Below are 24,571 nucleotides of genomic sequence, written 5' to 3'. Positions count from 1 at the left end.
ATGTGCGACTTTCAGTACTTGCTCATGCGAGTAGCGTCATCCTCCCTTCTCAGAAGGTTGCTTTTTAATTCTGATTTGATTTGGGAGCATAGTAATCTCCCTAGAATGTTTCAGTTTCACTTCATTGTACTTAACCCTTCCAATTCCTTCCATCTCGGTACCAACCTGTACGACACAAGGTAGCGAGGCAGCGTTTATTTTTATAAAATAACGACTCACCTGCTGGATGTGTCTTCTCTGCCTTTTCCTGTGATGAAAAGTAAATCCCAGGAAATGGGATCTGGTGGCTTTCTTAAGCAGGTGCCCGTGCTGACACGTGTGCTGCATCACAGGAGCAACCAGCGATAGTTTGTGGGTACAGCATGTAACCGGGCTTTCCTTCTAACTTTTGGTTGGAGGGGAACTGCAGTGAGAAATAAGAAGGGAAATGTGCGTGTCCTTTCACACTGAACTGCTGCTGGTTCTTCTTTCTGTTCCCAGCTATATTCTTCTGCTAGCATTCATGAAAGAGGGTGAAAACTCCGTCGCGGTGTGGTTTAAACTCATTGCGCCTGGGAGATTTTGAGTGCCAAAAGAGGCCATGCAAATAGCGTCATCTGTGTTTTGCCCTCTGTCGTGACTGTCTTGAACTTCTCTGGGGTTTGGAGGCTTTTTGTTGCCGGATTTGGGCTTGTCCTTGTAGAAAATAGCTTTGGAACTAGGTGTGACCTTGGCAGAGAAATTATCTATGAAGCTATTGCAACTGCTTCCTTATCCTTCTGCTTTTAGGCTTGAGGCCTGCTAGTCCGCCGCTCCTTGATTTCAGACTCCAGCAGACTGGACTCTGAAATATCAAACTTCCTTATTTGTGAATTTTGAGATAGGAGCAGGAATTAGTGGCCCCGGCCTCGTGGATTCAAGCAAATGTTGTGAATGAAGTGGGCCGTCCTTCGGGGTCTGAAGGAAGCTGCTGAGAAGAGATTGCGTTCGCTGCTTGGACGGAGTCAGGAGTTGGTGGAAGGAGAATTCTTGCAAAAGCCTCGTTTTCTTCTCTGGGGGGCAGGAGTTCGTTTTATCACAGCAGAGTGAAAGCCATTACAACGCTTGTTTTCTGCGCTGACGCTGGATTATCGGACTCCTTGCCCCAAATGCCTTTGAGCTTCTGAGCAGCTCTCAGGAAGGGGCTTTGGAGGGCGCAATCTTTTGCTGTAGAAATAAGCGGTCACCTGGGCGTGATCACAGGCTGGAGTCCAGTGCTTTCTCGCGTCGGTCTTATTTACCCTCTTAGTTGTGATCCTTGTTGCCCAGTCTTAAAGCTGGATGGTCCTGTTCCCCGCCCCAGCAGGCTGTGATGGTGCATATATTTATCTTGGCACTTTGAAAGCGTTTATCTCCTTGACTACAAGCTTAAGAAAGTTGGTAGCACGCGTTTCCTCCATCCCTGGAGGTGCTCAAGGCAAGGTTGGACGGGGCTGTGAGCAATCTGGTCTGCTGGGGGTGTCCCTGCCCGTGGCAGGGGGTTGGATGGTCTTTAAGGTTCCTTGCAACCGAGACCATTCCATGTGTGTGAGGTGTAGGTGAAGTCATGGGGAAATCAGGGAACGCTTGTGTAATCTCACGAGGGCTCCTGCAGTAGCGTGGGCGATGCTTGGTTAGGGTAGTCGTCACTCATTAAATTTAGTAACTCATTGGTTTCTTCGCCTTGGAACGTAGTAGGTTTTGTTGTTGTTTGGTTTTTAAGCTTCCTTTCTAGGAAGGGGGTCTGGAGGAGGGAAAATTTCACTTTCTGGTGAAAGGGGGAGTGGCGCATTATGAGAGTCAAGTCTTAAAAACTCATGAGCTATCAGAGCCCTTCACAGCGAGCCGCTTCCTCTACTGATGGTGTCAGATGTCGCGGGTTGGAGGCAACACTTCTAATGGGGCAGAAATAAAATACTTGGAAAATACGAAGGAGTTTCCCACTTTGGTTAATGAAAAATTACTGAGGTGCTTAACAGCCAGGCTGTTAAGCAGGACTTGAGATGTGTATCTGTATCGGAAATCACTAAGTTCGCCCGTGTCATCTGGCTTGCCTCCCAGAGCATCTTTGGGTTGTTTTTCCTAACAGAAGCGTTCTGCTCTCTTCAGCAGGTAACATCAAAAGGTGCTGGCTTAAACCCGAACGCGAAAGTGTGGCAAGAAGTACCCCAAGGGAGCGGTGAGGCTGTGCCGCCAACAAATGGCGCAGAGCACTCGTGGCAAGACACAGCAGCTGCTCAGGGGACTCATCCCGAGGGTGAGATGTCACGATACGTCCTCCGCTGTTAGCGCTGAGTGGAGGAGTTCAGCAAGTAAAAAGCTCGTGCCCTTGTCCTTAAGGTTCTTAGTGCTGATGTAGCAACGATGAAACGAATGTGACAAAGCAGTAGACAGGAAAAATAATTGTTTACAGATCAGAGGTTGGGCCACTCAGGTTTTGTTTAGGAGTTCAAGAGGGAATCCAGAGCTCTGCTAGGACGGAATCCTTCGGCAAGGGTACCAGTGCTAAGGGGCCCGGTGATGACTAAGTAACGCGCTAAGAGGGAATCTTGACCCAGTGAACACGAAAGTAAGTTCTGAGGGCCACATACAGTCCTGGTAGATCACTAAGGTTTGCTGAAAGCTGGCGCACGGTAGCGGTTGTACTGGAGTAGAAACTGCAAAGCAGTTTTTCAAAGTTTTTAGGAACTTTAAATATATGAAACTTGAGGCAGAAAGCCTGTATTTTAAATCATCCCGATTTTGGCGGATCTTGCAATTTCGCGATCCTGTTATTTACTTAGCCCAGAGACCCTAGTGCAAACTAGATCTTTCTGAAAATGGAGAGGTAGAAAGTGCTATCCTGCACAAAGGGGACATTGAAGATCTAAGCCTTTTGGGTACAGCATTCTTGAGTATTTGCCTGAATGTTGGCATTTTCAAATAGAAGTAGGCTCAACCTTATAGTAGGTCTTCTGGTGATATATTTTTGTACCAGGTAACATAGAGATTTCAGAGGATAGCTGCAAGCAATATGAAGTGATGTATTCCACGCCTTGTGAAGCTACAAGAAATGGCACGGGAGTTGATGAAGCGGCTGCAAATGGGATTGTCTTAGCAACTGAAGATCTTGGATACCAAATCTATGAAGTGTCCGGTGAGTATTCAAGTAAGAGTCTGTAATCTTATGATGTCTGCTGCAGTTAGAAATTTGGAATAGAAGCTTAGATGTTTTCGAGGAGATCCAAGCCAGCTATCGCACTTGGCCAAGCAGGTGAAACCCATGGGATCCAAATCATTTTGACAGGAATGATGCAACGTGGAATGTGTACTATGGTTGTCTTTAGGCAAGTCTCAGATGACCTTTTCCTTTCCTTATTACCCAGAAGGATTCATACTTCTGTTGTACAATGAAATGCATTCTTGCATTGTATTCTTAATGTGAAACTAAGATCTGATGGTGAGTGTGATAAATTTCAGGTGAAGGCAGCTCCGCTGTGTCCACAGAAGACATTAGAGAATGCTTGAGAAAACAACTTGAATTCTGCTTCTCACGGTACAGTTGATAAACCCTTTGTATGAACCCTTTATTAAAACACTTAGCAAATGTTTCCTTTTTTTTGGCTTGATACATGTTATCATAAAAATGTTAACTGTGAGTGAAAGGAGTTGCTCACAATATGAAACAAGATTTGCTGAAATCCTTCAGAAACCCTGTGGCGTGTTTTAGTCCTGTCCACGCGTCCCTGTCATCTAATGAGAATCCAGCCTGTGTGTTACCAGAAGAGATATCTGCGGAAAGGATTTTAAGACAAAGTGACATGCAGAACACTATAATTTTCATATTTTTTTTTAAATTATCTTATGCTTTCTGTTCATCTGCGTGAAATTCCTCCAGGAGCAAAAATCTGAGTATGTTTTGGCTAGAGTAGCTGTGAATAGCATTAATGAATATTTAAGCCTGTGGTTATCCTGTTGTTTTTAGGCTTCTGTAAATAAAGTTTGTGATTTTTGTAAAGTAGTGAATGTATGTCTTTTTAGTGAGAATCTTTCAAAGGACCTCTACTTGATGTCTCAAATGGACAGCGATCAGTTTGTTCCAATATGGACAATTGCTAACATGGAAGGTATTAAGAAGCTGACAACTGATATGGACCTTATTCTTGAAGTTTTGAGATGTAAGTTTGATTGTTTGATATCTATATTAATAAAACAAAGAATCCATCCTTACTTTAAATAAAAAATGTACTAGTCTCTTAGCTGGTTATGGCATATTTTTCTGGTAGATAGTGAAGAGAATCTAGCAAAGAATGTTTGTATAGAAGTGGCTGTTCCAGGCTCCTGAATTCTAGATATGCTTTATACTAAACTTCCTAAGTCTGTTCCAGCTGGAGACCACTCTAGGATATTGGTAGCAATGAAAGTGTTTTTTTTGGGGGGGAGTAAGCCTGCTCTTCTATTCACTGTGAAAAATACTAATTACTAGAAGTAATTAAGTCTAGTACTGCTGAGATTTTACTTTGCTATGTAGAATGTTCAATATTAAGCCAATTTTTATATTTTTATTTTAGCTTCTCCTATGGTACAAGTGGATGAGACAGGGGAGAAAGTAAGACCAAACCACAAACGATGTATCATCATTCTCCGTGAGATCCCTGAAACGACACCTATAGAGGTAAGAATTACAAGGAAACAAAAGCCTGTTGATGTTTTTGGAAGGGGTCTTCAGCAATGCTTCAAACCGCAACAGAAAGTGTTGCTTAGAAGGTCAACTGGTATTTAATTAAACTCTGATACTTTTCTGTTAAACCATGTAAGTATTTTTCTCTGCCTGGATGCACTGTTGAAAAAGCCAAACAATAACAAAAAAAAATAGTTGCTGCTGCCTCTCCCTATTATTTTTTAATACCTAAAAATGCTTTTAAGAAAACTTCCACTGAAAATTGAGCTAGCTGGGCTTTTCTGGAATGAAGTTTGCACTGGTCTCTTTTTAGATCCAAAAATAAAATCAGTCCAGGGCATAGTTTGGAATTCAGGCTGAATTTTTGTCACAGCGATAACTTTACTTGAAGTCAGATGGTTGTTTTGGCAGCAAGATATGTTATTAAACACACACACTTCTGATTCATTGTGGCCCAATATGAGCTGAGCTCATTATGTTCGGAGAAGGGAGGATAATAAAATTCCTACTGATATTTGGCTAACGGAATGATTTTGTTCTTTGTTTTTTAAAGTTGTAACACAGGGTATTTGTCTACTAGCATTTTTAATTAGATCTTTTAATGCAAATGCTGAACAGCTGATTTGCCCTGTATGTAAAATCCGGTTGATTGTTGCAAAGCTGTCAAGTTGCCTTGGTTTAGAAATACTCCTTAGAGTCATTGTTGTCTAGAAGACAGTCCTGATCATCTGATTTTTTTTTTTTTTTTACTTCTTTCATATGGAAGTATCACCAGTTCTACTCTCGTCCTGATTTTTTTTATTTTTAACCAGCTGTGCCTGCTACATTTTATTTGGGAAGATCAGCAGGCTGGGTTTGTATTATTTAGTTCATAAACTGGTAGAGGACAAGTTGTTGTTCTGCAGACCTGTTGAAGGGAATCAAAGAGCATTCCTGGTCAAGAGAAACTTGCTGCTGAGGAGCTGGAGTCCAAAGTTTTGTTGGCTTACTGTTCATCTTACAGCTTAGAGCTTGAGCTACCTCCCCTTAACTGCCTGACTTTTTCTCTTCCCTAGGAGGTTAAAGCTCTGTTTAAAAATGAAAACTGCCCCAAAGTAATAAGCTGTGAGTTTGCTCACAACAACAACTGGTACGTTACATTCCAGTCAGATACGGACGCCCAACAGGTAAGGCAGCCTTCGACTTTTAATGACATCTCTACTTTGTTACTGGTACTTGCCCTGCTCAAGAGAAGCATGTGTGTGCTGCCTGTAGCTAAAAGGCTTGTTTGTTTATTTACTGATTTCTTCACCACCCCCTTTGTTATTTTAAGAGGCTATTGGCAAATTCTAGTTAATAAGAAAAAAGCTGAGAAATTAGGGTTATAACTCTCATCTTCCTCTTGCCTCTATACTCACCAGCCATAACTACTATCTAGTATCCTGAATTTGAAGTGTTAGTTAATTTACCTGGGCTAACAGGGAAGCACGTTGCTAGTATTTCATGTTAAAACATATAAAGTCCTTTAAGCAGTACAGTTTTATCAAGTTATTCTAACGTTAATCTTTTTTTGTGCAGGCATTTAAATACTTAAGGGAAGAAGTGAAAACCTTTCAGGGCAAGCCAATAATGGTAAGGCTGTTTCACTTGAGATTTCAGAATAACATACTGTTTGTTGAAGTGATATTGTGTGTTTATGGGAGTGGGGAGGTAAAGAATTAACCGTGGGTTAGATAGTTCATAACACTTGCTCTGTAGGCTATTAACTTGAATGAGGTCATGAGTAGCTTTGAAAAATTACCATTCGGTGACTGCCGGTTATTCACAGTGCTGCTTCCCAGGAGGTGTGAAATACATTCTTGTTTCATCTTCCCTTCTCTGCTTGCCCAAGAATCTGGGTCTGCAGAGCTCAGGAGAGGGACTTTTGCCATCCTGAGTCTCTGGTTTGTTAGCTGCTCTACAAATAAGGCTGAAGCCAGCTGGTTGTACTGCGAGAGCAATTGTCAAAGTTGGAGTCTGAACAATTACTGCCACAGAAAGCCGTGTTATTTTAAACTTCAGAGATTCTCTAGCTAAAGTAGCATATGTATCCTTCCTTTTAGCACGTTCTAAGAAAGTAATCTGCATTTATTTTTACCAGATCTTATTTGTAAGCAGTAACCAACCTACTTCCCCTTACATCCCTTCTGTTGCAGTTTCAGTAGGCAATAAAGATTTCGTGTTCTGCTTCTCCTTTTCTCCCTTCTAATGCCTGTGATGTGAATTGATATCTTACAGGCAAGGATAAAAGCCATCAACACGTTTTTTTGCTAAGAATGGTTACCGGGTAGTAGATTCCAGTGTTTATACTCAGCCAGTTCAAACACAAGCACAGTTTGCCTCACCACTGTTTATGCAGCCTGTATATAGTCCTCAGCAGTACTCTATTTACAGCATTGTGCCTCAAACATGGTCTCCAAGTCCTGCACCTTACTTTGAAACACCACTGGTAAGTAACAGCTGCTACTTGCTGAAAACAAGGGGAGCTAGCCCAAAGCATCAGTAATAGATGGGATAACAAATCAGTGTGGGCTTTTCAGCTGCAGAGTAGGCAGGTTTTCTAGTCAGATTCCTCTGTTTTACAATAAATTAGGTCAGGGACCTGATAAAACCTGTCAAATAGGCTGTGGGTCTCTCTGTTGGGTGGCTACCGTTGTCAAAGTTTGTTGTGGAATTCCATTAGCCAGTGGCCAGTGTTACCGGAGGAACTTTGTAGCTCTGTCAGGAAGAGGGCTGGCACTGAAGTAGATTTGCAGGCTGTTTATCTGGTGGGGTTTTCTCTTTAGTAGTAAGATTAAAACATACTAGGTAAAGTAGCCCAGCATAAAAGTACACACAGATGAGATGAATAACTGCTGAAACTGATCTCGTGTATTTGCAAACGTTTTTCTTTTAAATTCAGCCATTGAAACTGTTCTGTCTGTTGCAGGCCCCCTTTCCTAACGGTGGATTTGTGAATGGCTTTAATACACCAGGATCATATAAAACAAATGCTGCTTCTTTGAGTATAGGTCGCCCATTCCATAGAAATCGGTAAGATAGCCGTGTCAGTTGTGTGCTCTCTGAGAACTCTGAGTATTGATCCTGAAGTGTTCTCTGCACTTGTACAGTGCCTCATAATGGGATTGGTTACATATTTTATTAAATACCTGTGACGTTCAACTTGATTTATACAATAAAATAAAAATAAAGGTGGCAGCTTAAGATCCTAAAATACCAGACGTACGTGCTGGAGAGAGCAAAGGTAATTCCTGCAAAAGTCTCGGAGGAATTTCTGCAGACAAATAACTAACTTCCTCTTAAGGTAATACTTCTAATTATGTTTGTTATACGCAGATTATAAACTCCTGCAGCACAAACATAAGCTCTTCTTGTTGTGTGATTAGTCGTGCAGAGAGCCATTCATTTTATGCAGCTGAGAGTTGCATGCCCTGACTGCTTACGCTAAAACTGCTTGCTGCTGAGTCTGTTACTTGTAATTTATTTGCTTTATCCCCATCTTTCCTGATAACTGTAAGGACTCAGCTCAGATATAAACATTGGAGTGGAGGAAACAGCTTTGTATTTGCTGGAACAGTACTCTGTAAATACAATAGAGTAGTAATCTGTTTGTGTGGGTGGAAATTGTTTTATTTGCAAGCTCTTTTACTGTATTCAGCATGAGGGCTGGTAGCACGGGAATTGTTTTGTATACTGTTTGAGAAATCGGTTGACAACTGCCAGTTCCATGAATGTTTTTGTGATGCAGTTAAGGTTTGTGGCAGCTGGCAGAGGATGAACTTGGAAGTTTGGTCTGTGGTGACTCAGCGGTGTCTTAATACAGGCTCTGAGGCTGGTAGTACGACTCTGCTTAGGAGAAGAGGCAGCTAATTCTGTTACAGCTGTGCAGCTCCCAACTAAGATATTCTTGAAGTTGATTTTTTTTTTAACTTTAACTGTGTCCAAACTTAAAACTTGTAGAACTCTTCATGTATATGGATCATCTCGGAAGTGTGGATGCTGAATATGTACAAAAGTTGTATGTGCCTGAAGATTAACGTCTTGACATGCCCACACGTTCACTGCCTTCTTGTAGATCACATCTGTTTAAAGCTTAAAAAAAAAAAAAAAACTTTAAGCTTTTAAAACTCATTGGGTTATTTTTAAGACTTTATTTTTTAAGACTTTAATTTGTAAAACTTCAATTATTGGGAAGTTATGGCTTCAGGGTCAAGCATGTACAGGTTCTGCTGGTCTGTCTTGGTTGTCTTATCTTTCCTATTAATCTTGCTCAACTGTTGTGCTCATACAAAGCTCTGCTTTTGCAGTAATAAATCTTCATGTTCTAGAAGCAGACAGGAATTATGCTTCAGCAGGACTCCTCTGCAAGCAGGGGACTGCCAAAGTAACAGTGATGCACAGCCCTGAAGGTTTGGCCCAGTGATGATCAAGTATCGCGCTAAGAGAGAACAGGTCCAACAGTCAGTTGTCTGGGCAGCCTGCACTTCATGCTTTTCCTTCTTTTTGTTCTTTGACATCATTTCTCTTCCTCTCTGCTCTTTTTTTTCCTTCTTATCTTTCCTTGTCTTTTCTGCTTTGCTCTTCTGCCCAGGTAAGACTGTGGCCTTCTCAATGACGGGTAAGATTATGAGATCTGAGGGCTGAACAAAGACCTGAGAACCCTTTCCGTTTTAAGAGCGAGCTGAACAATATGGGAGAACTTAGTTGGCTTACCTCCTCTTCCCTGTGCTTGTTGCTGATAGAAAACTTGCCCTTATTGGGGCCTAGAAACTGGTTCTTACTGCTGCTTAAAGGAGCCAAGTATAAATTAATCTTTGTTTGGTGTATTGTCTCTGGAACTGCAGAAGAGTTCATTCAGAGACGCTCGTTCAGCTGCTGCTTTTAGGTTTCTGCCCTGACTCATTAAGCTTCATTTGTTTTGCCGTACAGACGGTCACTAGTTAAATATTGGATTTTTGTCTGTAGCAAAACATTTGTTTAAGCTGGTTATATTTATTTTGCCCTGATTTGTTGCAACATCCTTGTGGGAAAGGAAGGCTGGGTTTTGTGACAAAACCTACAGTGCTACTGTTGATAATTTTATGTCCAGCCATCTAAAAGCTAATTTAAATTGTCTTTGGCAAAGCAGATGAATTTGAACGCTCAGTACTGGGATATTAAAAGATGGGTTTTGTTCTGCTTTCTGGTGGGTCGGAGTTTTTCTGGGTAATTCTCTGTGTAAGACCCTGAGCTTTAACAAGTAGTAACACTGAGCATGCACAGTTCAAAGGAAATACAGCTTTGATGCTGAATAATCAATAACTGGGTAAAAGGTTTGAGGTAGTGTAAACTGCAGAGTCAGTCCTGTGGGTTTTTGGTAACAAGAGCAGTGGGGCTAAGATCCTGGCCTTTCAGGCCCTTGGGGATGTGGGCTCTCAGCTACCCTAGCCTTATCTACCCTGTTTTCTTCACCCTGTTCAGTCATTGACTACTCCCAGCTTCTTGTTTCAGTTCATTTTTTTGCTCGTGGTGAAGTAAGTTTTGTTCCTCAGGCTTGGCTTAGTTCTCCAGCTCACTTTCCAAAGCCCTGTGCCCATGCTGCAGGTCCAGGTTTGGGTTATTCTGGCTCTTGTGCCTCCCCTCGTTCTGTGGCCTTTGTTTTCCTTTGGTCTCTGTCAGGCAGTGATCTCCGTGTTTTCTTGTACTGGCAGTGCTTGACAGGAAGGGAGGTTGCGAGAGAGCTAGAATGAAAGGAGTAGATGAAGGTAAGGAAGAACAGATTCTGTTCTTCATAAGTGTTCAGGAAAGTTCAGGAACCAAGACTTGTCTGGTGAAGTTCCAGTACGTGCTAACCTCTCCTTTCTTGTCAGCTACAAACTGTAGTTGGTGGTAGCTTTGCCTCTTGTTCTTTAAACTCTGGACTGCAGAGCCTCTTGTCTGTGTGTCCTGCAGTGTGAAGCCTCACTTCCGATCATCAAACAGCTCCGAACATGCCGTGGAGGGTCCAGCTGCTGCCAGTACCGTGTCAATGGGGGACGGACCACTGAACAGAACCAACTCAAGGAATTTTGTTATGGAGCGCCATAACAGTACGTTAACTGGGCACCAAGACCAAGGGTATTCCCAGAAGGATTCTCCTACCGCGCAGATAGAGCAGAATGGAGATTATGGCATTGGCAGGGGCAGGTAAAGACCTCTGTTTGCTTATTTGCTGTGACACAACAATGCGGTTGGGGCATGGTGGTGGAGGCTGAAATGACTTTGAACCAAGGATCATCAACCATTAGCACAGTATATATTGCTGTAAACAGTGACCGGGGAAAAGTGACATCTAAATACATGGAGCATGATAAATACTCAACTGTGGGCGTGAAGGTTTCCTGCTTGGCTGCGCGCCTGTTAGTTCTGACAAATACCTTACAGGAAGATAGTAAGGTGTCATTATTTCAGAAGGACTTATTAGTCTCCTGTATAAAAACAGTTGATGAATTAAAGTCAGTATTTTTCTTGGTGTAAATAATAAGCAAATCCTCAGTTTAGGAATGTGATGCTCCTAAACTTTGTAAGATCAACTGTTTTTAATCTTTTGTGTATTAATTCAGATTTAAGACGCTTAAAAACTAAGAGACCAAGGTAGAGAAGTGAGAAATCAGGTAGATAAGTTTATTTGTATGAAGTTATAGAATATTATTCTATAATATTGCAGTCTAATTATCACTGTGCTCATTCGGATACAATGCTTAGGGTACCTCCTCTGTGGGGAGAGAAAAGAGAAATTGTTTCCCGTGTTGGCTGCGTTCCAGCCGTATAAGAGCTTTGACCTCCTGAAGATGGAGAACAGCCCGGCACTGTGTCTTGAGAAACATCAGTAGGCTGCTGCGAATCCCGCTGCCACAGGGTCCCTTTTGTGCAGCTGTGTGCTTGAGCTAGATGAATGCACTTAGTGACTTGGTTTTGCCTTCACAGGAGGAACATTTTCAGAGGTCGAAGAAGACGAGAAGATGACCGGATCTCGGTAAGTTCCACTTCCTTATTGCAAGGAGTTATGTGAAGTGCAGCGCATTGGCTTTGCATTTATTGAAGGAATGGCATAGTCCTTAAATTCTTGATATTGTTGTGGGCATTCAGTGTTTCTAGAAAACTCACCAGCACTTGCTTTCAGTACTATCAGTGCTGTGTCATGTCTTTGTTAACATTTTCTTTCTCTAGAGACCTCAGCCTTCAGCAGAAACCAAGACTCCAACACCAAAGTTTGACTTGCTAGCATCAAATTTCCCACCTTTGCCTGGCAGCACAGCAAAAATACCAGGAGAGCCTGTGCTGGAGAGCAGGATGTCTGACATTGTTAAAGGAATCTGCAAAGAAAAGGTACCTGCTCATCTCTGGCATGCAAACAGAAATATGGATATGCTGTGTCTTCCTTCTCCCCTGCTGAAAGAATTGTTTGTGTTAAAGCATTCTAATGTGCAGCTTTAAGTCTGTACATCATATTAAGTGCTTTTCTGCCTTTCTGTTCTTGGATTTCTTTGGCTTCCTGAAGCATCTGTAGTTAACTACTGTAAGCTCAGTACTGTTTTGGCATAAAGCAGGCAAATGAGGACTGTTGGCTGTTGAAGTAGGAACAGCTTGTGTGTAGTTTAGGCAAGGGCTGTATCCAGGTGAATTTGCTACTTGAGCTGGTGGAACTTAGGCGTTGATAATTTGTGTGATAAAAGACTGATTTGGGGGTTTATCCATGGGTTTCACCCATATAAAGGATGATTAGTTTAGAGCTGATGGTCCAGAAGTAGAATTTCTATAATTGACAGCCTTTGGAAATATCCCCCTTCTCTTGTACTGTCATGAGGAGCAATTTAAGTGCATCTGCTATTTTTTTTCCATATTTTGCAACTTACTCTTTCTGTACAGGAAAGCAAAGAGTTGCTGTCCAGCTGTCCGACTCCTGCTCAGGAAGAACAGACGCACAGCACTGTCCAACAGCCTGTGACAAGTGCGAGTTCATCAGGTCAGAGTGAAGCTGTGGTGTTAAGGTATGCAGTTTACTTAAACTGAGAGTATTAAAACTTGGGTGTTCTGACTAAGATTGTAGCTGGAGTTCTGCAAGGTGGCAATAATGTCTGTCCTTCCTTCTCTGTTTGTGGTAGGTAGCTTCTCTAGATGCCACTAGATGAAAATAACAAATTGTGGCAATAAAAGCTGAACCTTTCTGTTCTGCAAAAACTGCAGTTGTGGCCTCAAAGATCTCCTCAAACATTGATTTCTGTGTTAGTAGTCTTAAATGTTAACTTGTTCTTGATTTAACAGCACAGTTCAGCCAGACAGCAAACCGGAAGAAGTGGCTGTTCAGAAAGATGTTACGAGCCACACTTCTCCGTCCGTGTCTGTCTGTCCTGTCAGTGCTGCAAAGCCACCAAGGACAAATACCGCTTCGTCTTCTACTAATGCAAGTGCAGCTCCTGCTGTGTTGATGCAGGTAAGGTCCAGAGCAGGGGCTGAGTGGACAACCTGGGGAGCTTTCACTCAGGTGTGCAGTTGTAGCACGTGGGAGCTCTTCTGTGCAGTTGGCCACAGCTGGGGCTTAATCACTCCCTGTATGTGGCCTTGGAATAGTGTGGAAGAACACTGTGGGTATTCTGGTATGTAAACCTTGCTCTTCTCCCTTGGTCCCAAAGGAACCACGCAAGCTAAGTTACGCTGAAGTCTGCCAGAAGCCCCCAAAGGAACCTCCTCCAGTTCCTGTTCAGCCTCTTAGGGAACTTCGCACCAACATAGTTCCCCCTGCCAAAAACGAAGAAAATGGTACACCTGAGAAGGCTTTGGAGAAGCCTCACGACAAGGTTGAAGGTCGAATGAAGGATTATTCGGGGTTCCGAGGCAACGGGCCTCCCCGGGGAGCTGCTGGGAAAATCAGGGAACAGAGGCGCCAATTTGGACGCAGATCATCGCCTCAGGGAGCACCGCGACGTATCGGCAAGGAGCAGTATGTGCCACCTCGGTCACCAAAGTAACACTGTCCAGCCAATTACTCTCTATTTAATTGGAGCTGTGGACTAATAAGCAGCAAAGGAGACTGTGAGAAAGAAGTATTCGTGAAGGGGAATACTGAACTGGAGTGTGGCTTGTATGGAGAAGTTGTGGAGGGTCCCAAAATTCATCTCTGAAAGTGATTTCACAAATGCTGGAGGATTCCAATCAATATAAATATAGAGATTATAATTTTTGTATTTTTGTTTTTAATTTGCAGAGGGTTTCCTGCTTGAAATCAGTTTTGGGGTTGTGAAACTAGCGTTTTGACAAAGTGAGAGAATATGAATTGACAAATTAACATGTCCCTCGGTGTAGGAGGAAAAGGATAAGAGATTATTATTTTTTGAAAAATGAGCGTTTCTGTAAAATTAGAAGTTTTTTTTAACCTATTTAACACTTGGCTTGTAGGATGATGCGTCTGCCATAATGGCCTTGCATTGCAGAGCACATCTGCAGCTGAGGTGCTTGGTCAGCGTGTGAGTTGAATGAGTGCAGCCAGATACTGTTGTCATCACTTAGTCACTGATGATAAAAACTGAATGTACTACTGTAGTAAACTTTGTGTTTCCAGCTTGGAGTAGAGTCTCTTGACCTTACTAGTAATTCATTCAGCAAGCTTTTTAAACTATATTTTTTACAGGAGACTGGATTGTAGATCAGAGCACGTGGACAGCAAAAATTGTCTTGTATACGCACTTGGAAGGAGGCAGAAGGGAGCATGTCAGAGTTATTCATTTGCCATTTTCCTTGCCTCCTTTTGAGGGCAACTTTATAGGGTTTTCGTTTGTTCGTTTGTTTTCTTGCTTGTTACTTTCTCTAATCTCTAACACAGACTTTTGTGGTATCTTGGTATGTTTTCCAGAGGCAGGCCCAGTGTAGGATTGGTGGACAGCTACGCAGTACACGATGTTAGCTTCACAGGTAAAGAGCCTGGAATTCCAGCTGCAGACGTGGAATTCTCTCTTGGGGATGGGGACTCTGGGCACAGAGCCCTGTGCGCCCCACCAGGCTCAAACTGGGGTCTGGTTTTGAATAGTTATTACTGACCTATCTTTGTGTTCTGGAGTAGGATACTGGATGGCTGTATATTAGAAATCAGGGTTTGTGTACTGGGAGCTCATTGTTTACAGCCGATATAGTAACAACTGACTTCTTTTTAACTGCTCAAAGTGGAACTAAAGGTAAAGAATTAAACAAAAACCCTCGTGTTCAGAGAAGCTACTTGAAAGGTAGCATCTTGCCTAGCTTTATGCTGACTAAATTTGCAACACTATTGTGTAGTAAGTGGTTAAGTTTAAAGGTGATTACCACAATGACTGAAATAGGAAAATTCAGTGCATTAATCTGCCAAAATCAGCATGCCAGGGTTCAAAGTTCTGTATAAAGTGTTAGGGAAAAGTAGCTTCCAGCAGTAAGAATCACACCTTTTTTTTCTTTTCTTTTCTGTTTTTTTTAGTGAATAGCAAGTGTACAAATTTAAAGTCGTAAGTTGTGAACACTGGAAAACTCAATTGTGATATATACCATAAACATCTTAGTAATATATGCTAGTGTTGCCATTAGAATGAATGTAAGTGGCAGTTAAAATAACTGTGAAATTTTTCATTTTCTGATTTCTTAGCCAGATAACCCTTGGCGACTTCTTACTCAGTAGGCATTCTCTATCAACTGCTTTGAGAACACTCATATCTATTTTTATAAATATATATATAAAGCCAGAGTTGTCATTTCTCTAACTTATTATTCAGCTTGGCAATTGCTTTGATTTGATTCATAACACAATATAATGTATTTATGCAGTTAACTGTTCATTTCTAGGCATGTTTTATATATATATATATATATATACACACATATATTAAAAAAGCAAAAAACAACCAAAATCATTACTCACTTTTAGACTACCTGTACTAGGTTTGGAAGGTTTTTTTAATTTAGTAAAAATAAAATTAAAAAAAAAAATCGTTGATCACATCTACAGTTTAGGGATGCTTACAGAACCCTTCTCCGTTTATTTCAATAATGCTACATTTGTTGGAATGATAGAGAAGTTTTAAGTGTTTTGAAATGTTAAAGTTCTGAAATGCAGTGAATTTCAGAGTTAATTTTTAATCAGTTTAAAGGCTATAAACAATTACTGCAGTCAAACTGGAAAAAAAAACTATATGATAGTCACAGATGTTTAGATAGATGTGCACTGTCATTGCGAAATTGAATACATTTTGGGATGCTAACAGCTGCCTTCAGCTGGTTGCTGTTTGCAAGGAAGTTCCTTGGGAAGAGGCTTTTGCAGATGTTGATCTCTGGCCTCCGTGGAAAAGGTGGCACGCTAACTGTGACCCATGTAGGCGTCCGCTTTCAGTGCAGTGCATACGATAACCTTGTAGTGCTGAAAGATAGAATTTTTTTTTTAAACAATTGTGAAATGTAACTTGTTTCGTTTTCCTACATGTGGAAAAGGATTAACTGCAGTTCAGTCTTTCTTGAACGGTAATTGGAAAAACTTGACCGTGGAAAGGATGCTTTGTATGACCTGGGTGTGCATTTTCCAGCAGCAGAATATGGCTTTTGTACAGTGTATGCAAATAAGTCTGTAAACCTGTTGGCTTTTTCCAGCATATTCAAACTTATCAAATTAGGGCACTCATAATTATTTATTTAATACCTGTGTGCAAGGATTTAACATTAGCATTCCCCTCCTTCCCCCCCCCTTGCAACTTATACTGTTTTTTTTTTTTATTTTGTAATTCTTTGTGTGTCGGGGGGAATAACCAAGTAAATATGAAGGCTGTGAAAACCATAGTTCTGTGTGCAAGTTCTCCTGCAGTACTCGTATTGCATGGCAAACATTTAACTTGGGCTAGCTGCTAAATTCTCATCCCTGTAACGTACTGGGGCAAGCTGTTGCGTCTCTCCACATGAAGTTTGCCTGTTCTGACTGGGGAAAACAGGGACAAAAAGATCACTTGGGAGCCAGATTGACTGCTGGGGGCAGCTCGTTGGTTTCACTTTGGTTGTATCACATCAGCAGCAGAGTTGAAACTGCCCCTTGTTCAGCAACAGTGTTCAGAGCGCACTTGAAATGATAAATAACAGTTCTCAGTGGTTCCTTCTTGGTAGCTTACCACATGATGTAAACACACATTTTCCTACTCTGCTGATATTAAATACCAGAAGGTGCAAATCACATGTAAGTTTCAATTTCATGAACTGTTGTGACTTGTTTTCAGAATTGTTGACTTTTTTGTTAGCTACAGAAATATACTTCCCCAGTTAAGTTCTTTTCCAAATTATTGTGCATGGAGAAGATTGGGCCACTCTCTTGTATTTCTGCTGGGGAGTGAAAAGAGGAGTAATTATTTGCATGTGATAGTAAAATTAAAAGTGCAAAATTTCTTTTGATTTCTAAAATTAAGTTAGTTTTATAGTATCTTACATTCCTGCTTTGTTTTTTTTAAAAAAAAGTTAGCTTGGCACAGTATGATGGTGCAGTTTTAGCAGTAGGTTTTAAAAAAAAAATAATAAAAATGTAACCCACTCTATTAACCAGAAGAGAAAGATGATACTGTGGCAGATCAGTAGCAAATAAGTGACTTAATCAATGCTTTACTGTAGTTAAATAGCTATGGCCTTACTACTTTGTCAATATCAGCTTAATTGTCTTGAAAATGTCCGCTATTTTTACTGTTACCCAAGTGAATGGTCACCTGGGGTAAAATATCTGGTATGTACAGATGATATTTTAAATTTGTAAAATGCGCCGTATTACAGACAATGCAACAGAAATGCACTTCGGGGGGAAATTGCTTCTGATAAGTTTTTTTGTAAATCCTTGATTACTACAGATATGCAATAGAATTTTTGTTTCTAATTTTGATATTTCCTTCTGAAACATAAGATTGTTGCCATTAATCTGAATGATTTATCATGCTCTTCTTTGTGTGTATATATTACATATAGTCTGAGCTTCCTTTAGGATGGTACATAATTTTGGTTTGGTGTAGTATTTGAGTTGGCTCTTCTCTTAAGTGCCTTTAGCATAGGCACTTCAAGAGGCTTATTGAGTCTGTTTTTAATGTACAGTTGGGAGGACTTGAAATGGAGTTAAAGCAACTTATTTCTGAAAAAATCCATCTGCAAACTAACCTGTAACAACTTTAAAATTTTATATTTAAGAACCAGAGGTTTATTTTTATGGAGCTTCAGTTATGGATACAGTTTCCAGAAATGCAACTTCAAATATAAACAGACTGTGCATAAATGGTTTTTGTTCTAATTTTTATAGAATACAAAATATTCAGATAATATATTGAGCTCAAGTTATGACAGATATCTTGTTCCTCCCCGATGAATCCAACTTCCCCTTGGCATTTATTATCTCTCTTCAAAGTGGTAGGGCTTCAGTGAAAGGAGAAAAAAGCAACCTATCTGGCTTCTATACTTTGTCTGTTCTGGTATATATTCCTGTTGTCAAACCTGTCCAAAACAAAATTTGTGTAAAGTAGGTTCATGCTTTAAATGTTAAAATGATAATACATGTATTTGTATTTGTTTTTGACATTGCCAAGGTGCTATGGGAAATTGAAATAACAGAAAAATAAAGCTGATTTAAAAAAAAAAAAAAACACCAAAAAAAAAAAAAACACCCCACAAAACAAAAACACCAAAGCCCCAAGCTCTTGCTGGCCTGTGTCATGTTGTGATGCTGAACGGGTTCTCTTTTACTCGCCTTTATTTCATGAAATACCTGCTACCCTCACCTTTACTTCACTCCCCCTCCACCCTTGCCCCCTATAAGGGACGAAGGTCGGGCCCTGGGCCAGGCTTCCCCTCACCCTGAGCCGCGTTTTCACTCACCCTGACCCAGTTTCCCCTCACCCTACCCCAAACCGCATCTTTCTGAGGTAAATTTTCCTCCCAACCACCCCCCGCTCCCCCCATAGCGCTGCGTGGGGCCGGCAGCGCCCGCTCCATCTTCACGCGTCCCTCAGGGGCTGGAGGGCGGCGGCGGGCGTGGGGGGTGTGGGGGGGAGCGGTGTCGCGGCTGTTTTTGGGCTCGGAACCGGGGCCGAGAGGACTCGGGGGGGCTGAGGGGGCCGGGCCGGGCCGTGCCGCCGGGGGGCGCGGCGGCAGCGAGGTTTGGCGGCCGCTCCGTCCTTTCCTTCCCGCCCCGTCCCGCCCCGTGACGCGAAGGCGGCGCTGGGGCTCAGCATGGCGGAGGTGGCGGCCGCTCCCGTCGCGCCCGCGACCCGGAGCCCCCGGCGCTGAGCCGGAGCCGCACCGAGCTCGGCGGCCGGGCCTGCCGGGGGTCCCTTTCCCCTTTTCCCCCCTTCCCTTCCCCGTCCCCTTCTTCTCGCCATGGCCGAGCCGGCGGCCGCGGGCGTCTCCTCGCTGCCCCGCGAGGTCCGCGAGCAGCTGGCGGAGCTGGAGCTGGAGCTGTCGGAAGGTGCGGGGCGGCTGTGGGGTGGGGGGGTCGGGGGGCTTCTGTGGGGTTAGGGGCACGGGATGGGGTGGGGGTGTCCCTGGGGGGGGTCGTCGGTGTGGAGCGGGGTCCGTGTGTGTGATTTGAGGGGTTTTTGGTGTGAAGGGGGGGGTCTCTCTGTGTTTTGGGGAGTCCTCGGTGTGAAAGGGGGGGGGGTCTTTGTGTTTGGGGGGGGTCCTCCGTGTGATTGCGGGAGCCGCTGTGGGTGTTTTGAGGGTGGGGGGGGGGTCCTTGGTGCGATTGGGGGGTCTCCGTGTGTGTTTCAGAGGGGTTCTGGGTGTGAAGGGGGTGTCTCGGTGTGAAGGGGGGGGGTTCTGTGCGTGTTTTGGGGCTGTGTGTGGGTTTTTGGCGAGATTTGGGCATCCCTATGTGGGTTATGGGGTCCTCTGTGTGATGGGGGGCGTCTCTTTGTTTTTGGGGGGGGGGGTCGGTGTGGTGGGGGGGATCTCAGTGTGTGTTTTAGGGGGGTTCTCGGTGTGATGAGGGGGTCTGTGTGTGTGTTTTGAGGGGGTCTTCGGTGCGATGAGGGGGTCCCTGCGTGTGTTTTGGGGCTGTGGGGGGAGTTCGTGGTACGATGAGGGGGGTTCTGGGTGTGTTTTGGGGAGGCTCTTGGTGTGAGGGAGGCTCCGAGGGGGTACTTTGCGTGTGTGTGTGTGGGGTCCTCGGTGTGATGGGGGGGTCTATGTGTTTTTTTGGGGGCGTAAGGGGGGGTTCTTGGTGTGAAGGAGGCTTGGGGGGGTCTCCCTGTGTGGGGGCAGCCTCCGGGGGTGGGGGAAATCTCCTTATGGAGGAGCCGGGCGCGTGGTTGTGTGCCGGAGGCCCTGTGGTTGCGGAGGTCGGGATTGTGCCCAGTGTGCGGAGCGGAGGCTGACGAGGGAGGCCCGGGCCGTGTCGGGGGGCCCCGTGCCCACTGTGGGGAGCCGGGCAAGGAAGGGCTTTGCCTGCGGGTGTCATTTGGGGCCACCCAACCCAACCCGCCCCTCCCCACCGTGTCCTGGCAGAGGCGATGCCCTGCGGGGCGATGGGCCTGGGGTCCTGGGGCGGGGGCTCGGAGGAGCTGAGGGTGAACGACGGAGGCACAACCAGCTGTTTCTTCGCTCCCTGAGTTCTTTTGCCCAGCCGTAATCAGGACGAGAGCTCACGCTTTTTGCCGAGAACAAAACCCAGCGAATTTGTTTCCCGTTTTGCACGGGTACGTCTTTGTTTCCTGGTGCCTAAACCGCCGCTCTCCGTGCAGCTTTGTCGTAAATTCCCCCGCGGAGCCGTGGGGCGAGGGACGAGGCTGGAGGCTGCCGAGCAGGTAGCTCCGTGTCGCCCATCTTCAAATGCCCTCGCTCCAGCAGGGCGCTGAGCGTCATCGGCGCCGTGGTCGCAGTCATCTCCCTTAGCATGGAAATTCATGAAAAATCAGGCTGCGGCGGCACCGGTCTTTGCTCTGTCACTTTGTCCCAGAACGTGCAGCGTGCAAAGGAGCCCTGAAGTTTTGAAGATGAGGAATTCATTCCCTGAGCTGCACACCTTGGTGTCCAGTGCTCAGCCTTTTCAAAAAGGCGGTGGTAGAGCTTTCTGAACGCAAGCTGTTTGTAGTTAAACGTCCAATGCTCGCTGTTTGGTGGTGGCTTTTTTGTCAAACGTTTTTCAGATATGCTTTCTGTAAACATTTAACTAAAGTGATAACTCTATCTGGTGTTTGGTTTCGGGTGCTCCGTGATAACAAAGAATTGAAGAACATCCTCTTAGGTCACTCAAAATACAATATGAAGCAATGCTTTTGTGAAGAAGAAGAGTTTGATGAATGTTCTTAAGCTTTTGCTTGTATTTTCTGAAACTTGTTTCATGTGATACTGAGAGACCATTGTAGCCTGACCCTGCAATATGTAGTGCTGCAAACTTTTTTTTCCTAAATCCTTCTGCTAGAATGTCTGGCTATGACATCATGCTAATCTTTAAAAAGCTTCTAATAGCTGAAACTTCCCTGCTTTTACAGTGAAGTTTCCTACGTTATGTAAGTAACTCTGTGGATATTAAATCCACTACCACTTTATGGATTGAGTACCCCGATTCTTTAATATGCATGTTACGGATTTGTTGGCGCAGCTCACTTTTTTTTTTTTTTTATCAAAATGCCTCGAGTACAAAGAATTTTGTGTGACTGTGGCCCCAAGCTGCTTGGAAACATTCTTCATGGTATCTGGCTGCTGAGATAGCTGAGGTCTGCCCTGTAAGGAGCGGGGTGAGTCAGTGAGGTAATGTCATTGTATGGTTCTTGAAAAATACGCCCTACTTTGAGAGTTAAGCTTAAAGATTTTAAGGTGTATGCGTGCATTGTTCAGCCGAGTATAACTACGGATCTGTTGATGGTAAACAATATTGAATAGAAGCATTTTATTCAAGCGGCAGTCGTGCCTTGTGTTTGACTGATTCGTTCCTGCTCAGATAAGGATGCTTCGTCCTTCCCCCCCGCCTTGTTGCAGCTTTGGTTGTCCCCAGGCTTGCCTCTCGTTCGGTGTGTAGACGTTTCTGGGGGCTTTCTGAGGAAGAACACCCCCTTTTGGGGCAGGACTTGCACCTGCAGTGGGCTCACAAAGTAGGCTGGCACTCCTGACAGCACGGACGGGGAGATGGGAGAGCGCTCTGCCTTCGGTGGGATCCCACGGTGGGGAGCACTGGGCAGACTGGTGGCGGAGCTGTGGCTTCGGATGTGGGCTGGGAGCGCGAACAAGTTGCCTGTGCGTTCCCCTGAACTTTCCTGGTTTACAGAATTTATAACAATATGGGGGAAAGACTGTATTAAAATCTTATCTGGCATTACGCTCGTTCGAGGTGCCGTGTCAGCAAGCAGGATGCAAAGTGGAACAGAAGGATTAGTTTAATGTATGCTTAAAATAGAAATCATAGTTTGCAGTGATGAGCCGTGAGACTTTCTTCAGGAGCAATCTACGCGGACGGAACAACAGGGCTAATTACACCTCTGCCATCCCAGGGCTACTCCTCGCGGAGCCGTGCGGTCAGCGTGGAAGTAACAGGAGCCCCATCCCTGAGTACGCTTAAAACGTCTCAGGAAAACAGGGGACTGTGCTTCAGGAAGCAGTCCTTCTTGTTTCAGTAGGAGAAATTGTCTTTTTATTTCGAGTCTTTCATTGTGAGCCTTTATTTGGCCTCGGTGATTGATTTGAGTCTAACTCCTTTATTACTCTAAGAGTTTAGATAAGGGTTCAGTTGTCTTCCATTAATGTGAAGTACTTCATATCCAAACCTTAAACAGAGCGTTTTATGGACACATCTCCCTTCTTTACAGAAGGGACCGGTGTCGTTGCCTCTAATTAGGATGAATAACAATAACCGTACACAAGCGGTGAATTAAGTCATGGAACTGTGTGGAACCTGGAACCTACTGATTACTCATGTTTTCCTTCTTTTCTCACTTTAGGGTTATTTTTTTTTTCTTTCGAGTGCTTTTTTCATCTGTCAGTAACGCCCACGTTCTGCATCGGTAATGATGGGAAGGGCTGGCTTTGTATTTGCATCTGCTGCTGCTTAATGAGTAAAGGTGCCGGGGATGCGAACTTTGAAGGCTTTACCCCCACCGTCGGCTGGGGGTCAGAAAAATGAGAGGTCTCGTGTTTCTGTAAGCACAGGAGCTCGGCTTTACACCTTTGGGGTGGTGCTGCAGCTGTGTGTGAAGGTGACTTTGAATCCTCTACACCGTGCTGTTTCTTACAAGGCCCCCAGCGCCTGCTGGTGCGCTCGCAGGGCACGGAAAAGGTCTCAATTCCTCCCGTGGCCAGGCTAAAAGGCCAGCAGAAAGCACCCCGCCTGGGGACATCCAGGCGCTCTGATGCTCTGGGGGAACTCTCCGGCAGCTCCCCTCCCGTTAACCTCATCACGCTTCGGTTCCTCGAGCTAAGAGACCCTGGCATGGCCAGGTTCAAGCGGCTTTAATTAAGCGTGTTCAGTAGATTTGCCTTACGCAGGGCACGTTGTGGGACTCGGGCTGTTTGTCCTGGCACAGCGGGGCTGGGGTTTGCCGTTCTGCTCGGGGAGCTGTCTCCCAGGCCGTGCCGCATGGGCCAGCTTGTCTCCGAGCGGGTAAGTCCTCGCATAAAGAGCTTACTTGGCTGCTGGGTTTCCTTTGACTGTGGTTCCTGCCCTGGTTTTTACCTAGTAAAGGGATGTGAGCGGCGTGAACTTCAGCTTGTGCCATCTATGAGAGTATGAGGTAAGGGGAGGGGGAAACTCCACCTAGTAATAACGAGGAATTCCTCTGATAGCAGGCCGGGCTTGGAACACGATTTGTCCTTTCTGGGTTGTGTGACAGCGTTATCATAGCCCTGCTCTTGCCTCATGTACAGAAGGAGCTGGTTTCTGTTTACTTTTCTAGTTAAACATACATTTGGCTGTCTGGTTTGTGATCTTGTGTGGGTGTTTCTGTGAATGGCTTCGTGCACCTGTGTTTGTTCCTTTTAAAGCTGATTGTCTCTTACCGAAGAATCGAGGCCGGCTGCAGAGGAAAGCTTCGCGTGAGGTTTTTCAGCAGCAGAAGAAAGAGCAAGGATGGTGGCATGCGTGGAAAAAGTAGTATCAGCAAAACAGTTGAAACCCAGGTCTGAAGGCCAGCCAAATAGGAGAGAACCTTACTGGAAGAAAACATGTTGACTCAAGCAAGTGGGTAGAGGCTTTATTTTGTTTGGCTTGAAAAATTCCTACGGAATCGTGGTATTTCTCTGTTCTCCCCAAAATTGCGCTTGTCGGTTTTCATTCTTTGACTGCCAGGCACCTACCAAAGCAGGAGAGGATCTTTTCTCGCACACTCAGCAGCTGAAGCACAGCACTTAAATAGGTTTAGAGAAGAGTCAGAAGAAGCAACTGTCCGAGTAAGGTCTGCTTACGTGGATTTCGCTGAGTGGGCAGAAAGGTTTCACTTCGCTTTCCTCCCTGCTGTTCAGAGGGAAACTGGCTACAGCAGGGAAAAGGTTGCAGAGCTCGTGAGCGCAGGCGAGTCAGATCTGATTGTCTTGCAGCTAGCAGGACCTACAGGTGGTTTTTGTGCATTTATGCAGCATCGTACCCACAAGTCTTGCATTAGGCAAAACGAGGAATGGGAAAGCTTTTATGTTGCTTCCTTAATTTACCTGCAGGACTGACAGCTGATGGGTACCAAATCTGCTGAGAAATCTGTGCAGGGCTTTGACGGAGCCTTTCTGTGTGCAGCCAACAAAGGTACAGTTCCGAGGCAGTGCTTTGAAATGCATAAAAATCTTTTTGGAGCACGTCACAGAGAGTTGTTTACGCAAATTCGGAGATGATCGTCCCTGCCTTGCTTGGCTTTCCGAAGATCCTGATAAGAGCCTTCACTTTTAATGGTATTGTATTTTCTTAAGCTTTACAACTCAGGAAGAAGTGGTGCG

General features: G+C 44.2%; 2 protein-coding genes across 3 annotated transcripts in view; both read left to right on the top strand.

The window, feature by feature from the left end:
* LARP4 (La ribonucleoprotein 4) overlaps window positions 1-24,571 on the top strand; it is a 42,413-nt gene that overhangs the window by 3,544 nt on the left and 14,298 nt on the right. The window contains 18 exon segments of the mRNA XM_040539709.1: window positions 2,110-2,254; window positions 2,975-3,133; window positions 3,457-3,532; window positions 4,018-4,154; window positions 4,548-4,651; window positions 5,713-5,823; window positions 6,215-6,268; window positions 6,914-6,937; window positions 6,939-7,124; window positions 7,605-7,708; window positions 10,607-10,840; window positions 11,621-11,669; window positions 11,864-12,022; window positions 12,563-12,684; window positions 12,959-13,127; window positions 13,327-13,555; window positions 13,558-13,679; window positions 13,681-19,127. Coding sequence (XP_040395643.1) covers window positions 2,110-2,254; window positions 2,975-3,133; window positions 3,457-3,532; window positions 4,018-4,154; window positions 4,548-4,651; window positions 5,713-5,823; window positions 6,215-6,268; window positions 6,914-6,937; window positions 6,939-7,124; window positions 7,605-7,708; window positions 10,607-10,840; window positions 11,621-11,669; window positions 11,864-12,022; window positions 12,563-12,684; window positions 12,959-13,127; window positions 13,327-13,555; window positions 13,558-13,679; window positions 13,681-13,815 — 2,319 coding nt within the window. The 3' untranslated portion in view covers window positions 13,816-19,127.
* The window catches only part of DIP2B (disco interacting protein 2 homolog B), a 68,436-nt gene continuing 62,868 nt past the window's right edge, over window positions 19,004-24,571 (top strand). For both annotated transcript variants that reach the window (XM_040539644.1, XM_040539642.1), the window contains exon 1: window positions 19,004-19,127. In XM_040539644.1, coding sequence (XP_040395578.1) covers window positions 19,040-19,127 — 88 coding nt within the window. In that variant the 5' untranslated portion in view covers window positions 19,004-19,039. The remainder of the gene's footprint in view (window positions 19,128-24,571) is intronic.

This window comes from Cygnus olor, chromosome 29 (genome assembly GCF_009769625.2).
Source record: "Cygnus olor isolate bCygOlo1 chromosome 29, bCygOlo1.pri.v2, whole genome shotgun sequence".
Taxonomy (NCBI): Eukaryota; Metazoa; Chordata; class Aves; order Anseriformes; family Anatidae; genus Cygnus; species Cygnus olor.
Note: the sequence above shows the minus strand (reverse complement) of the source record. Positions and strands in the feature narration are given on the sequence as shown.